At 43.2% G+C, this 16,215-nt stretch overlaps 1 protein-coding gene across 11 annotated transcripts in view; it reads right to left on the bottom strand.

Annotated features, from left to right (window-relative positions):
• Positions 1-12,005: 12,005 nt before the first annotated feature.
• sipa1l3 (signal-induced proliferation-associated 1 like 3) overlaps positions 12,006-16,215 on the bottom strand; it is a 224,687-nt gene continuing 220,477 nt past the window's right edge. For 10 of the 11 annotated variants that reach the window (XM_068018906.1, XM_068018907.1, XM_068018898.1 and 7 more), the window contains one exon: positions 12,006-15,684. In XM_068018906.1, coding sequence (XP_067875007.1) covers positions 15,541-15,684 — 144 coding nt within the window. In that variant the 3' untranslated portion in view covers positions 12,006-15,540. The remainder of the gene's footprint in view (positions 15,685-16,215) is intronic. The other variant, XR_010969801.1, reaches the window with a different exon arrangement.

Raw genomic sequence — 16,215 nt, 5'->3', positions numbered from 1 at the left:
TAGGTCTGACAATCTGCAGGAAGCTAATGCAATGGAGGCTCAGAATTCAGCAGCCTGATTCAGGATGTTTGCATCTAAACATTTGGCCAGGAATGGGAGTGAAATAATTTATGCATGTTTCTGGCTGAGGATTCTAGGTTCAGGCACAGTCTGAACTCTTCAATTTGACGCTCGCTGTATCAATTAATATTTTTAGCTCTAGTCTTTTAGTCGTACAGAACTTGAGAATTGCTGAAAATAGAGACATGTCGTCGAAACTTTTCGTCTTGCACTCATCAGGACAATCCGCAAGTATAACCAATGTAAGGGGAAAGAACAACGTATACTGTTGTTTTCCCTTACATTGGTTATTCTTGCAGATTGTCCTGATGAGTGCAAAAAGAGTTTTGACCACATGTCTCTATTTTCAGTCATATTTTTAGCTCTGCTTTGAGCTCTCAACACTGTCCTGTAATCCAGTTTGAACACACGCAGGTGGCTCGGTGAGATGTTTCAGTGTAAAGGGTGAGCTGTGGAGATCAGGACAGTCCCAGGTTTGGGCTGTGGTCTGTTCTCTGTGGATTTCAGCACTCTGGCAAATGAAGGGAAAGTTCCCCCCGGGGCCCTGATCTCATGAGCTCTCCATCAGTCGGTAATATGAAAATGTATGATTGTCCATGACACTCTTGCTGCTCAGGCAGAATGTTGGAGGCTCAAGTCCCACTCCAGAGGCTTGAGTGCTTAATCCACACTGAAATGTCCAGTGCCGTACCGAGGGAGTGCTGAGCTGTTGGAGGCGCTACCTTTTGGATAAGACGTTAAACTGAGGCCCCTCGGCCCTTTCACGATTCCGTGGCCACTATTTGAAGCAGCTCATGAGAGTTCTCCCTGAAGCCCTGAGCCTAATTTTTATCCGTCAATCAACTTTGCTAAGACAGGCCAGTTGGTTGTTATCTCTTTGCTGTTGGTGTGGCCTTGCTGTGTGCAAATTGGCTGCTGTGCTTCCTGCATTACATCAGACAGAGAGATAAATAGGGAGACAGGCAGAGAGAGTGGGACAGAGACAGGGTGAAAGCTTTGAAAGGAGGACCCTTGACCCTTGATATTTGCATCAATTATTTGCAGTCTTAAAAGTTTAAGTGGTTACCTCTCACACAGCAGCACAGGTGAAATAACCCTTTATTGGCCAGCAAGCCCACAAGTGCCCCACTCGTGGAATTTCCAGTAACTTGTGACTGGACGTAGAGGTGAGATAAATCCCGTCTGCAGATTCTCAAGGAATCCTTGGATTCGGATAATTGGAAAACCACAAAAACCATCAGCGCTGCTGCCTTTTTCATTGCGAGCTTGGAGTGAGCAGCCAGGTCTCCCATGGGAAGACAAGGTTATTTGGGAAACATGGGGAGACCGGACCAGGATTTTACAAAACACTTGCCATAGTGCAAATAATTAATACCATCCACATGTTCCAGTCAGGCGGCAGCTATAGGACAGCTTGCACAGAGGTTACTTTCTAGAGGTCATTAATGGCAGGATCTATTTTCCATTTACCGCCAGTCTGCAGGGAGAGCATCAACTCTCCTTTATTTATCCCTCTCTTTCTCCTTGCTCTCCACAAGTAAGGAAAGCAGCTCATGACCCGTCGCAGGTGCTGTCTTGAATAAGCCATTTGGAGGTGACCCGTCCCATTTATACCTTCTCACTTTGCCCACACGCAGTTTGCTGACCCTTCACGGACTCCTATCCCTAAAGATTTAAGGACCTTTTTACTGTTGGCCATTTTGATCAGCTGTGGTTCAGTCTCTTGCCTCTGAGTCAGAAGGTTGTGGGTTCAAGTCCCATTGCAGACTTAGTCATAGAGTTATACAGCACAGAAACAGGTCCTTCGGCCCATCGTGTCTGTGCCGGCCATCAAGCAACTATTCTAATCCCATTTCCCAGCACTTGGCCCGTGGCCTTGTATGCTATGGCATTTCAAGTGCTCATCTAAATATTTCTTCAATGTTGTGAGGGTTCCTGCCTCCACCATCCCTTCAGGCAGTGTGTTCCAGATTCCAACCACCCTCTGGGTGAAAAAACTTTTCCTCAAATCCCCTCTAAACCTCCTGCCCCTTACCTTAAATCTATGCTCCCTGGTTATTGACCCCTCCGCTAAGGGAAAAAGTTTCTCCCTATCTAACCTATCAATGCCCCTCATAATTTTGTACACCTCAATCAGGTCCCCCCTCAGCCTTCTCTGCTCTAAGGAAAAAAACCCCAGCCTTTTCATTCTCTCTTCATAACTGAAATGCTCCAGCCCAGGCAACATCCTGGTTAATCTCCTCTGCACCCTCTCCAGTGCAATCACATCCTTCCTATAGTGTGGTGTCCAGAACTGTACACAGTTGTGGCCTAACTAGCATTTTATACAGCTCCATCATAACCTCCCTGCTCTTATATTCTATGCCTCAGCTAATAAAGGCAAGTATCCCATATGCCTTCCTAACCACCTTATCTACCTGTGCTGCTGCCTTCAGTGATCTATGGACAAGTACAGCAAGGTCCCTCTGACCCTCTGTACTTCCTAGGGTCCTACCATCCATTGTATATTCCCTTGCCTTGTTAGTCCTCCCAAAATGCAACACCTCTCAGTTCTCAGGATTAAATTCCATTTGCCACTGCTCCGTCCATCTATATTGTCCTGTAATCTAAGGCTTTCCTCCTCACTGTTTACAACACCACCAATTTTCGTGTCATCTGCTTGAGCCCCAAATCTAGGCTGACACTCCCAGTGCATTACTGAGGGGGTGCCGCACTGTTGGAGGTGCCGTATTTCGGATGAGAGACTAAACAGAGGCCCGCCTGCTCTCTCAGGTGGATGCAAAAAAAAAATCTCATGGCCGCGACTTCAAAGAAGGTCAGGGGGATTCTCCTCAGTCTACTAGCCCGATATTTATCCTTCATTCAACATCACTAAAACAAACAGATTATCTGGTGATTATTACATTGCTGTTTGTGGGAGCTTGCTGTGCGCGCAAGTTGGCTGCCACGTTTCCTACAACAGTGACTACACTTCAAGAAGCACTTCATTAGCCGTAAAGCGCTTAGGGACATCCTATGGTTGTGAAAGGTGCTATATAAATGCAAGCTCTTTCTTTGCAAGAGTGCTTCCACTGAGCCACGGCTGATGCTCAATTCGAATTTGAAAACACTGCGCCATGTCAGTCCCGTGCACCAGGATCCACGGGTTGGGCAACGACCATTTTAAAGCCTCCAGAACAAAACTTTCCCCCTGGGAGAACGCAGTTAGAAGCATTGCAGCTCTCCCTCCCCATGTTCAATCCCCCTCAAAACAAAACCTTGTAGTTGATGCAACCATTTAAACAGGAGGTGAACATCTCCCCCTACATCTAATGGAAGCACATACATAAAATAGTTAACAATGGGCGAACTTTGATGGATTGAGTTACATGTCAAACATTCCTTCCTGTTTTGGACTTTACACTTAGCTTGCAGTGCCACCTCTTGTTTAAAAGCTCAATTACAACTGTTACTCATCTCGTATGTTCACAGCCTTCATATAATAGGTATCTAAGTAAATGGTTTCTTCTTTGCCCTTTTTGATTTTTTTTTTAAAAGATCAAACTGCTTTAGGATATCACTAATGGGAGCAATACTGCTGCAATAGTTTATTTCCACTTATGTTCTCCTTGGATTATTTTTCCATATGACTCTTCCCTTCTGAAGGTCCCACCTTGTTACTGTGATCTCACGCTGCTCTCTAGTACTCTACCTAAGTGGCCATTCTTTGTGTGTGAGCCTGGGCAGAAAGTGCTGGGAGGCTGTTTGACAGTAGGGGCGGCACACATCTGATCTTGAGCTCGCAGAAAAGGACAGGCATGTCGGAATTGCTAGACCAATGAGAAAAAGACCAATGCCCGTTTAATTTGCTTTCTATCATCCAGGTAGTCACGTGAAACAATAAAAAAAGGAGTTGTTGACTAACCATAGCGATTAATCTCTATCAATTAGTCTACAACAGAAATAGACAGTAGGTCAGGAAAACCCCCAGTGGCAGGTCCAAAGTCACAAGTTCCACCCAAGCCACGCTCCACTCAATACACGTTATGTCTCACTTTACTCATATTGGATTGAAAATTATTATTCTCTGGTCTATTGAGTCTGTTCAATATTGTCATGGTGTAACTTCTGCACACATCCGGACAATATTTACCCCTCAACCAATACCACTAAAAACAGATTATTTGGCCATTGTCTTATTACTGTCCATGGGAGGTTGCTGTGCACAAATTGCCTGGCACATTACAACAGTGAGGCTTTGCTTCAAAAAGGCTGTAAAAGCATTTTCGAACGCCCTGAGGGCGTGAAAGGCATTACATAAATGCAAGTTTTTTCATTTTAACTCCAAACTCGAGTCTGTATGACACTATTGAGTTGGAATGGGATGAGAGTGAGAAAGCCTATTGTCCTAGCATCGGTTTAGTTCGGACATTGGGAAAACTTGTATCTGTCTGTGACTGCAGTAAAAAAACTATTTGCACACCACCAACATTTAATATTGGGGTTCATTACCTTGTTCCTGGGGTGCAGGGGTGTTAACCCCAATAACAATTAGTGTTGGACTCTGACATTCACTGCAATTGTGTCAAGTTGCGTCTGGTGTAAACCAGATTCACCTCAGCAGGTGACACTGCACCACAAATCTATAATAATAATAATAATTTGCTTTTTGGTCTGTCCAGACTATTTTGATTGGCCAGTTTAAGGGGCACGTCTGTTGGTGAGTTGATTGGTGGATGGAACCTGGCACACAAGATGTGTGACACACGAGATGTGTGACACACGTGCAGCTGTCACCGGCTGGTGGTGATGATGGCAGGATTGGCGAACAAAAACCAGCGAAGGTAATGGGAGCCGAATAATAAAGTTACCCTGGCTGGAAAGATCATTTCCATGAGGGATGGTATGGGAAAGATGGAATGGCAGGGGAGGGAGAGGATGAAATGAATAAGTGCAGCAAAATGGCAGAGACAATTATTTGATACAAATTATTCAAAAGCTATTCTTTGCTAAAAAATGAAGAATCACTAAATTTGAATGAAAAAGTTTTAGAAAAGCTGTTAGGTGAATTAAAAGAATACATCAGTATTAATTCTATAAACGAAGATGATAACTCTATGCCCTCCAGTTTCTACACAGTCTAACTCCAATGGGAATGCAACCGCACAAAAGACTCAAGGAAGGAGTAGCTATAATGTTGCGATGAAATTTTAATCCTAAACCAGGACTTTATCATGGAACAAGATTGGTAGTTAGGAAGCTGTTTTCTTCAATGATAGAGGCTGAAATTATAACATACAGATTTCAAGGAAAGTGTGCTTATATTCCTTGAATGATATTGAGCCCATCAGATGTAAATCTGCCTTTGCAACTCAGGAGAAAACAGTTCCCAATTAGACTTTCATATTCTATGACTATAAACACATCACAAGAGCAGACTCTTGACAAAATTTGTATTTATATTCCTAGGCCATTTTTACTTTTTCCAGTGAGAAGTTTTGATTCTGTTAAAGTCTTTGGTGAAAGAATAACTAGAAATCCTGTTGCAATAAAGATATTAATTTGACCGCAAACGTGTTGCAGGTCTCTGCTAGTAATCTTAGAAGCTATAGCAAATGAGGATGTTTGGTCCATCATACCCATGCTAGCTCTTCATCAGAACTTATTTCTCTCATGCCATTCCCCTGCCGTATTATTTCTGACACCAGACAATAGACAACATTCCCAATGGCTCTTCATGAGGGCATTCAATCCATGGACATTGGGCAAAAGAGAATATTGGTGGCTCGGACACTGGAGAGAACTCCCCTGCTCTTCAACTAGTACAGGGGAACCTTTTACTTCTATCTGAAAGGGCAGGTGAAGCCTCAGTTTAACTCCTTATCTGAAAAACAGCACTTCTGACAGTGCAGCACTCCCCTCAGTAATGCAGTGAAATGCTGGCATAGATTGTGTTTGTAGTGCAGTGGGCTTTGAACCCACAAACTTCTGCCTCAAAAAGGACAGTGTGCTGTTCACCAAGCCAAGCAGATATTTAAAGCCGTAGCCATGAATTTAACGCAACTGATATGAGTACAGGTTTTCTCCATTTCCTGGATACATAATCAGATTTGATTGGGGTCTCGATGGCTATTAAATTGAAATTGACAGGCCATGATTTGTTAAATTGCCTTTAGGCTGGTTAGTACAGGTACAAATAGGCACTGATTACAAGACCCAATTACTATCAAAGTACTGCAAAATAGAACATTGCTGTGACTGTAACACTGTGCAAAGCAACACAACGAGTGGTGGGAAGCAGATTCACTAGACAGTTCCCCAAGCAGCGACTATTCCACATGTTCTACGCTATCAAACTGTGGCCCCCAGCACAGAGTTAATATAACCCCAAAGGGAGACAGTCCAACCTGGGCTAGTTACAAAAGAGCAAAGCAGATTGCTTGTGTTTCATCTTTGTCACGGAATACAATGTGCAGAACAAACAAGAAAAATGAATAGGGCAAGAAATACTGTAAAAAGATGTAGATCCAAACAAAATAGGGAGCTTGCATTTGCAAAGCAGATAATAATAGATGCAAATTGGAGCCAGGTATTGCTGACTGCGAAATAATTGAATTATAAGATTAATGAATTCAGAATGTTACAGCACAGGAGGCCACTCAGTCCATCATACCTGTGCTGGCTCTTTGAAAGAAATATCCATTCATCCCATTCTCCCTTTTAGTATTTATCGAATTCCCTCTTGAAAGATACTATTGAATCTGTTTCCACTGCCCTTCCCCACAGTACATCTCAGATCAAAACTTGGCCGTGTAAAATAATTGCTCATTCCTGCCGTCCCTCCCCGGTTCTTTTGCCAATTATCTTACATCTGTGTCCTCTGATTACTGGCCTAACTGCCAGAAACAGATTCTCCCCATCAACTCTATAAAAAAAAAACTTCATATAATTTTGAACATTTATTTTAAATCTCCCCTTAATCTTTTCTGCTCTACAGAGAACAATTCCACTTCTCTAAACAGTTCCACATAACTGAAGTGCCTCATCACTCATAAAAAGCATCCACCCAGAGGAAAGGGGGGTTTTCTTTGTGTTATGCTAGGTCCCCACCTGCCAAGAATGAGATACATGAATTTTGTCATGAACATTGATTTTAAACTATTTCTGGAGCGATAAAATTACTTGTTAAATAAATCAGCCATGGCTGGAAAAGACATTTGCATATTAACAGACACTGCTTATGTTAACAAAGGACCATTCCCTGACACATTCAGCCCACAATGGATGTTGAGCACTGGACAGTGAAGGGGTGGGGAAGCGCATTCTAAGGTCTGCTGGGGTGATGCAATCCACAGGGGCCAGAACTGGTTAGACCAGCTGGTCGCATGACTAACTGACTGTTCCAGGGCTTTCTTTTGAACTGGCCAGAGCGTGTTTGAACTCAGAAAGACTGTTTGTTCCTGGACTGGGAAGATCTCTCCTGTCTGCTCCTATCTCTTTCTCACAAGCCTCTGAATCCACGTAAACGCCAAGAGAGAAATGTCTCCTACAGCAAACAAGGTTTAAGAAGAATACTGGGCCCCACCGAAAAGCAAGATCTACCTACCATCAAGGACTCTACAGGGAGCTCGAACTTCTGTAAAATAAAACCTTTGCCTCAAATTTTTTCCACTTTATTTTTCTTCTCTTTTCTGTTGCTATTTGCAGGTGTGTATCGTATATACATGCTAGCAGGGGTCAACCGCATTGGAGTTTAAGTTCAAGTTTAATAAATTTCAACTTTTCTTATTTAAACCCAAGAAAACCTGTTTGTGCTGGTTTCTTTGCCTTATAAGTGGAAAGCGGTGAACAAGGATTCACCAAGCGGGAGCTCAAAACGTGTATAAAATTAAACCCTGTTACGGTAAGACCAGGTGAAGGCTGAGAGGGACCCCTAGACACCTTTCTTACCTGGTCGTAACAGAAATTTGGGGGCTTGTGCAGAATTTTACCCACAGACAAATGAAAGAAATTAGAAGTGGGAAGGCAAGTTGTTCCCAATCAAAAAAGAGCAAGATTTCAATACAGGTTTTCTTGTGGTTGTGTGTGATTGAATACGAACATGTCTGCATCTGAAGCTAGTAGCTCTCCAAGCCAGGGTGAAGTAACTTGGGATAAGTTAAAAGCACTGTCTATGGAGGAGCTGAGAAAAATGGCTGAGCAGTGTGGGATCACTGTACGTGGCAAGGCTAGGAAGTCTGAACTCCTAAGACTAGCGGCCAACCATTTTTCCCTTGAATCTGAAGAAGCCGAAACAGGGTTAGCAGTAGACCCAGACAGGGTATTGTTAGCAAATGTACAATTGGAGCAAAGGAAACTTGAATTTGAGGAAAGAGAGAGGGAGAAAGAAAGAGCCTTCCAGAAGGATCAAGAAGAAAGAGCGCTGAAGCGGCTTGAGTTAGCTGGGGAAATGCAGAGTAACCCCAGTGAAAGCATGGCCAATATGTAGGAGCATAATTCAGGGCTGGGTACAGAATTGTTAAAACTAGCTCAACTAATTCCAAGATTCAATAAGGAGGATGTAGAAGATTTTTTGTGTACTTTGAGAAACTGACAAGGCAGCTAAAATGGCCAGTTGAGACCTGGTTTCTTTACTGCAAAGCAAGCTAACTGGAAAAGCCCAGGAGGTTTATTCCCCGTTACCAGATGAGAGTTAATCAAATTATGAACTGACAAAAAGGGCTATCCTTGGGGCATATGAATTAGTATGAATGAGACCCAGGAAGCTTACGGCTGCAAGTGCACAAAAATTTAATAGGATTCCTGAAGGTTATCAGGGTTTTGTGTCTGAAGGGGTAAGTAACCCCATACCCCTTGAGTGGGGAAAGCAAGCCTGTAGTAATTCTCAGGGACACAGGGGCCACTAATCAATTTTTCTGGGAACAGGCCTGCCCTGTCCCCCAGAGATGCAGTGAACACTAGAATGGTGGTGAATGGTATTGGAGGGCAGCGTATGTCTGTACCTGTACACCAGGTGCACCTGGAGGGCGACCTAGTTTTGGGATCGGTGACCGTAGGGATTGTCTCTAGTTTGCCTGTGGACAGGGTTGACCTGCTCCTAGGTAATGATCTGGCAGGGGTAAAGATGGTAGCCCCCCCAGTAATGAAAGAAAGACCGCAGGAGGTCAGAGAGACAGGGCAGTGGCAGGAGACGGACCCCTGCAGTTTCCCTGAATGTGTCGTGGATCAGGCCATGATCAAACCAGCTCCCCCAGAGAAGACTGAACTAGCACTGTCTCTCTGTCTGAGACTTTCTTTGGAAAGTTAGGAGACCCAGGGAATTAATTAAATGGATTTTCCCTAGCTGAGGCTCAGCAAGCCGACCCAGTATTGCAAGAGTTAGCACAGGCTGCCCAATCTGAAAGTGAAGCAGAGGGAGTCCGATTGCTACTAGTTAAAGAATGAGGTACTGATGAGGAAATGGAGCTCTCCTCACAGACCTGAGAGCAAAGAGTGGACAGCAGTTTACCAGTTAGTGGTGCCACAGAGATACCAGAGAGAAATATTAAGAAGGGCCCATGAGTCTACAGTGGCTGTATATGCCGGTATACGAAAGACTAAAGACCGCATAAGACAGCAGTTTGACTGGCCAAAACTCCACAAAGATGTGGTGGAGTACTGCAGGAGTTGCCACATGTGCCAGGTTGAGGGGAAACCCCTAGCCCCAGTGAAACCTGGCCCCCCAAGTCAAAGTGTTAGGAGGACCCTCCAGCAGAGGACTGGTGAACTCTAAGGGACTCCTGCCAAGAACAAAAGGGGCCAGGCATGCACAAGGCTGGCAAAAGGTTAGAAAGGGATGGGGAAAAAGCGACCAAGAGGGCAGATTAAAGGAAGGCCAGGGGGAATCCCAGAAGAAAATCCTTTCTGTCCAGTCATCCAAATCTGAAAAAACTTCAAAAGTTAGACCCACATCTTCCTATGTAAATGCAGACAGTAGAAGCACCCCCACCAGAGTTGCTAACAGCATTTGCAGGAACCTGCAGAGACAAAAACAGACCTCTAGGAGCAGAGAAACTGAGGGTGATGCCTCACCTAGTCAAAATGTCACAGGAGAGTGCAGTAGTCTGCACAACTATCTGCAGGCAGGAGTGTCTGCTAGGACAAAGGGGAGATTAGCAAAGAATCCTCCCCCGCAGTCAGAACCAAAGAGAACCACCCATCCCCCAAAGTCAAAAGCTTTTGCATGACTCAGCACAGCACTGAGTGTTCAGGATAGACCCACTACTGACTCTCCTGGAAAAAAAAATTACTTCAGCAGGAACAAAGACCCTAGGCAGCCATGGAAATGGGCAAATGGAAGAGAAACTTCACCAAAAAAGAACATGTTTGTTGGAGTGCCAAAAAAGGGGCAATTTTAGTAAGTTTTAGGATTTGTGAATGAATGAGAGATATGCATGTTTTTTTCTGTATCTTCTATTTTCTCTCGACCTTTTTATTGAAATGCGCTTTTCTCAAATCGCATTTCATTCCGTTGGGTGTGGAGGCGTCATGCTAGGTCCCCACTTGCCAAGAATGAGGCACATGAATTTTGTCATGAACATTGATTTCAAACTGTTGCTAGAGTGAGAAAATGACTTGTTAAACAGATCAGCCATGGCTGGAAAAGACATTTGCATATTAACAGATGGTGCTTGTGTAGATAAAGGACCATTCCCTGACACATTCAACCCACAATGGATGTTAATCACTGGACAGTGACGGGCTGGGGAAGCACATTCCAGGCACTGCTGGTATGATGCAATCCACAGGAGCCAGGACTGGTTAGCCCAACTGGTTACATGACTAATTGGCTGTTCCAGGGCTTTCTTTTGAACTGGCCAGAGAGAGTTTGAACTCAAAGACTGTTTGCTCCTGGACTGAGAAGATCTCTCCTGTCTGCTCCCATCACTTTCTCACAAGCCTCTGAATTCACTGAAGACACATGAACGCAAAAAGAGAAAAGTCTCCGACAGCAAACAAGGTTTAAGAATAATACTGGGCCTCAATGAAAAACAAGATCTACCTACAATCAGTGAGCTTGAAGATCTGTAACAAAAAACCCTCTTCAGAGATTTCCTCAAACCTTTCCACTTTGCTCATCTCTTTTCTGTCTCTATTTGCATGCGTATCGCAAATGCGTGCTAGCGCGGGCACGTCATTCATTCATAGGCGTCAACCGAATTAGAGTTTAAGTTCAAGTTTAGTAAATTTCAACTTTTCTTCTTTAAACCTAAGAAATTTAGTTTGTGCTCGTTTCTTTGCCTTATATTTGGAAAGTGGTGAACAAGGATTCAACAAGGGGGAAGCTAAAAACACGGTGTGTTTAAAATTAAACCCTGCTAGGGTAAGACCCAGTGAAGGCTGAAAGGGAACCCTAGACCCCTTTCTCACCGGGTCGTAACATCTGTAATCCAGCGATGAAGGTCACTGACCTGAAAAGTTACCTCTGCTTCTTTCTCCACAGATGCTGTCAGACCTGCTGAGTATTTCCAACACTTTCTGTTTTTATTATAGTCAGATTTCTTTCCTTCTGAAGGGACAGGCATTTACTGTGGAACTGTACCCCAGTACATCAGCTACTCTTCAGTACTTTACTCGAAGTGATCATCGCTCATGTGAACATGGGCTACTCTGATCCTGCCCACACACACTCACTCACTCACACTTTCCAACATGAGGCACTGTATGGCGATCAGGCATCGGAACACTGGCCCATTATTCCTTTCTGACTCAGAGCGATGATGCTGACTGCAGCAGCCCTTCTACCGTCCTAACTGGGATCAGCCAAGTCAGCACACTCTGTGTAAATGAGCCCGAGTCCTTCCTCGTCAAGGTAGCTCAGCTGCTCACCACAATATGATGCCCAGCCATCAGTGGGAGCTTGCAGGGGTGGGCTCACCTGAAAAAATGATTGTTCCACTGAGAGTTCAGAAATGAACTACACGTCACAAGTTTATGAAAGATTTTATTCACTTTTCCGGATACATGCCAAAAGAATGAAAATAAAACAAAAAAAAAAAAAAGAGGATTCACCAATGGAGTAGCTGAATCAAAAACGAACACAAATTAAATACAAATCTCATTTGAAAGCTCGATGTCTTTATAAAATATGAAAAACAGATAAATTACACACTACTCAAAAAGAGAACACGTCCCCAAATCAAATCAATAAATCACAACATCCTACAAAGACAGAAAATGTACATTGGAAAATTTGCACCACACAAAAACAATAAAATTTAAGACTTTTCCACTCTTTATACACAAATATTACAGAGAGATTCATTTCCAAGTAAACTTTTCTTTTTTAAGACATTGATGGTTGCAGCTGCGACACTTGGAACGTTTCCCCTCTCGTTCAGCTCCAGATTTAGATCATGATATAAATGTCTTATAAAAAGTTTTCTTTTGTAATCCAGTTTATACAAGAAATCGCGAACGCACATCAACTAACATGCTGTCAGCGTGCAGAGGCAGAGGGGATTGCATTATCAGTGAGGGAACAGTCACAAGGGAGGATAATTGTTTCTTTTGGTTTAAAATTTAAAATGAGATTAACCAGTATTAACGCATGTACTTCAGTTTAGCTTCTATATGTGTTTCCTCCCTCTTATTCTGGACACACATGCACACATTCAGCCGAACATACACTAATAATTTTGCAGGCAAAGTTAACAGTTGCCACACAATGTCATAAAACATTCAGGTGCTCAATTACCCTTTCACCTCAGTCACACACTGCCTCTGTTCTGTGATTCCTCTCGATCCCTCTTCCCTCCCTCAATCATTCATTACTTTGTCCAAATGTAATCTAGCTGCTAGTTTGTAATTCAATCTCAGGGTCCCAACCACTTGAGACACTGTTCTGATGGTTTGTATCATCCATTCGGTTGGGCAGCACCCTTGAAACTCCCTGCCTGTTTTCTGCTATTCTCCATTCCCTTAGAAGTACCCATATACTCTGCATGTTTCAATGGAGGAAATGGCCATTAACCAAGAATGACTGTGAAAAGACACTGGGAATGTTAGCGCGCAGATCCTCGATGTATTCAGAATTCCTCTGTTGTTTTACTGGAAGCATTAGCATGTTTAAATCTGTTAACTCACCATTATAATACCCAGCAAAACAATTTCAGATGAATGTGTTTCAGGCATTCCTGCACTAATGATTCACACAGCATCATTTCAAGGCCAGTGGACTGAGACAGCATTTGGATTGTACATAGAATACATCAAGGGACAATGAGGCCTAAAATAATAGTGTTAAGAGTGCTTCAATAGATAGCTTCAGTGCTGACTAGCCATCGAGTTTTCGTCTATAAGCTAGGTCCTGGCAAGCACAGATGTGGAAAACCCACATGGCCAAAACTATAGTCACTGACCATCGACCAGGTATCTTGTCTTTTGAAAAAGCACATGGTCCAGCTCCAACAGTGGTACAAGCTTTCAGCTACTTGCTTGTGCTCTCCCTCTGTCTCTGATGCTGCGTTTTGCATAAATCCACAGCTATACCAGCACAGATGCCTCTGTGTTTCTTTTTCCAGATCCTCAAACTGCAGAAAATATGGAGAAAAGGAATCCAGAAGGCAGGATAAAGCTCATTTTGTGACTGTTCCCCTTTCAAAAGAAGAGATTTGAACAAAACACAAAACTACAGTTCGACAAATCCAGACGACTGCATCAACTTGGCAGCATCTAGGTTAACATTCAGCTACTGGCTCTCTGGTTAAATTAATCATTTCACATGATTTCCCCACAATTGTGTTTTCTGTAGTGTATAATCCCTAGAAAGGTAAGATCACAAAATTCCAGAATATTCAGTAGTCACTGATTCACCTCAGCAATTCCAATTTCGATTTTTCAGATTTGAAATTTAAAAAAAAAATCAAATTTAAAGCAATTTATACAAATATAATGTATACAAAGAGCATTTACATTAGTTTAACTTCCTGAGCCATGTTAAATGGAATTTTTCTAGAAAATAATTTAGTCTGCATGAGAAAGTGCTTTAAAAACTTCCTATATTAACGTTAGACCAGGGTGACTGCTGTTTTAAATATCTGCAATATTACATTTCTTTTTATATTGGAAACAAAACCTTTTGATTAAATTTAAATAACTTACTGAAATCTATCAACACTATTACAGATTACTAAAGTAAGAGAACAAGGTCTCACCATCGCAACCGAGTGGTTTAAGATAAGTCTCCTACAGTGAATTTTTAAGTGGCTCGTTGTAACCATCCATACTGCTCCTTGATCTTTTTCTCTTTCTTTCCCTAAAGGTTCCGAATAGAGGGGTGTGTTGCATGGTTGATGTCCATCTTCCCCCTATCTTGCCTTGCTGACCATTTTTCATGTGCAGATCCAGGTGGTGAGCTGTTCAGCTACAGAAAACATCACAGTCTGTCCCTACACGATGCCCTCCTATGAACACTTTCCACGTGAAGGGAAGAGGAGTTGGGCTGGGTGGCCGGGGAGCGTGGGGTCATTGTCAATGACGAGGAATGGGAACCCTGGCTGATTTAGCCTCCTCCCACCTCATCCGAGGATTCAGGGGCCTGTTGCAGCTAACCCTCTGCTGCCTGAGCTCACTCAGCACAGACCGAAGATCAAACCCTGGAATCTTCAGATCTGTAAGGCTTAGTATTTAAACAGGATGGTGCCTTTTTCCCCTCATTATAAATTTAAAAAAAAAAATGAATTTTGCAACTTTTTTTTTAAAACATAAAAGACTGTGTACCAAGTTTGGGCCAAAAGGCAGTTGGAAAATCAACTGGGATTTGCTGGTTTCTGATCCCATGGAGGGAAAAGTTTACCCACTCTTGACTATTATTTTGGTTTCTGCAGCTAAGACCCATTTTGCCACTTCAGAATGTGTTAAAAATAATTAAAAAGGACAGCCTGCATTTCCAGAACTATCACTTCTGCCAAAAAAATGTTTGTTAAAAATGCTGCTGCTTTCTGTAAATGCACTACATCCTGACCAGCATTCGGTAACTCGTCAAGCTTTGGAAGGAGACAGATGATCAAAGGCTTCTCGCGAGATAACAGCGCAATGATTGCCTTACGGCAGTTTGCAGGAGTTGGGGTGGGAGGAGGGAGGGAAAGAGTTAGGTTGTGGATTTAATCATGAAATGAGATGAAGTTACTGGAAGTATTGAGAAACACTTGTACAGACCAGTTCCATTCTAGCACTGCTAACAGATGTACAATGAGTTATCATCACAAGGCCAAGCAGTCTGTGTGTTCACTACCTGCTGGCCTTATGAAAGTGAACAGGTCATTCCCTCTCTCCTGTACCTCCAGTATGTGCCCAAAAGCCACCACATCTGCTGTTAATAAAATGGCTGTGACGGCTCTGCAAATTCTGGAATTTTCCACGATGGGCTGTCACTCAGCATTACAGTTGCTTCAAATGTACAACAAAAAATAAAAAAACGGGTTCAGATTCCTTGTTGGTGGGCTGGCTGGCTGGCTGGCATCATTTCTTCTCTATCGTGCTGGAAAAAATTTCTGCAAATTTCCTCAGCTGCTCAGTAGCTGACATGGACTCTTCTTGGAGGCGCTGATTGTTAACCCTCAAGTTTGCCACCTCAGCTTGCAGGACAATTTTATCCTCTTTCTCCTGCAGAGAGAAAATGAGAGATATTCCTCAATTTGGGTTCTATAAACACACAAGGTGCAACATTCCCCCGCTTAGTATTACTCGCCAACATCTTGTTCAGGGCCACAATCCCAATCCCTGTGTCATGTGAGGGCACTCTCAATGTTGTACAAAGGAAGGATCTCTCCAACACTGTCAGCTCCTGATTTGTATTATGCCACTGTGATCATATTGCTCAGTGAAGAGGCAGGCACTTCAACCATAAGAAGGGAAAAGATTCCACAGGACCAATAGTTCTACACTCCCTGTCAGTACTGGGCTGTTGGAGGTACCGTCTTTCAAGGAGACGTTAAACCAAGGACCCGTGTGCCCTCTCAGGTGGATATACAAGATCTCACGCCATTATCTGAAGTGAGAATAGCTGCTGTGAGAAAGGAGAAAATACAAGAGAGAGAGAGTGGTCTTCTGAGCGTTTATGTCAAGACATATTTCTCTGCTTCTGGCAATGCGTTGCCCCACTCAGTGCTGTCACTGAATGGGTAAACATTCAGT

Source organism: Heterodontus francisci, chromosome 40 (assembly GCF_036365525.1).
Source record: "Heterodontus francisci isolate sHetFra1 chromosome 40, sHetFra1.hap1, whole genome shotgun sequence".
In the NCBI taxonomy this organism is placed as follows: Eukaryota; Metazoa; Chordata; class Chondrichthyes; order Heterodontiformes; family Heterodontidae; genus Heterodontus; species Heterodontus francisci.
The sequence above is the reverse complement of the archived record's forward strand: the minus strand, read 5'-3'. Positions and strand labels throughout refer to the sequence as shown.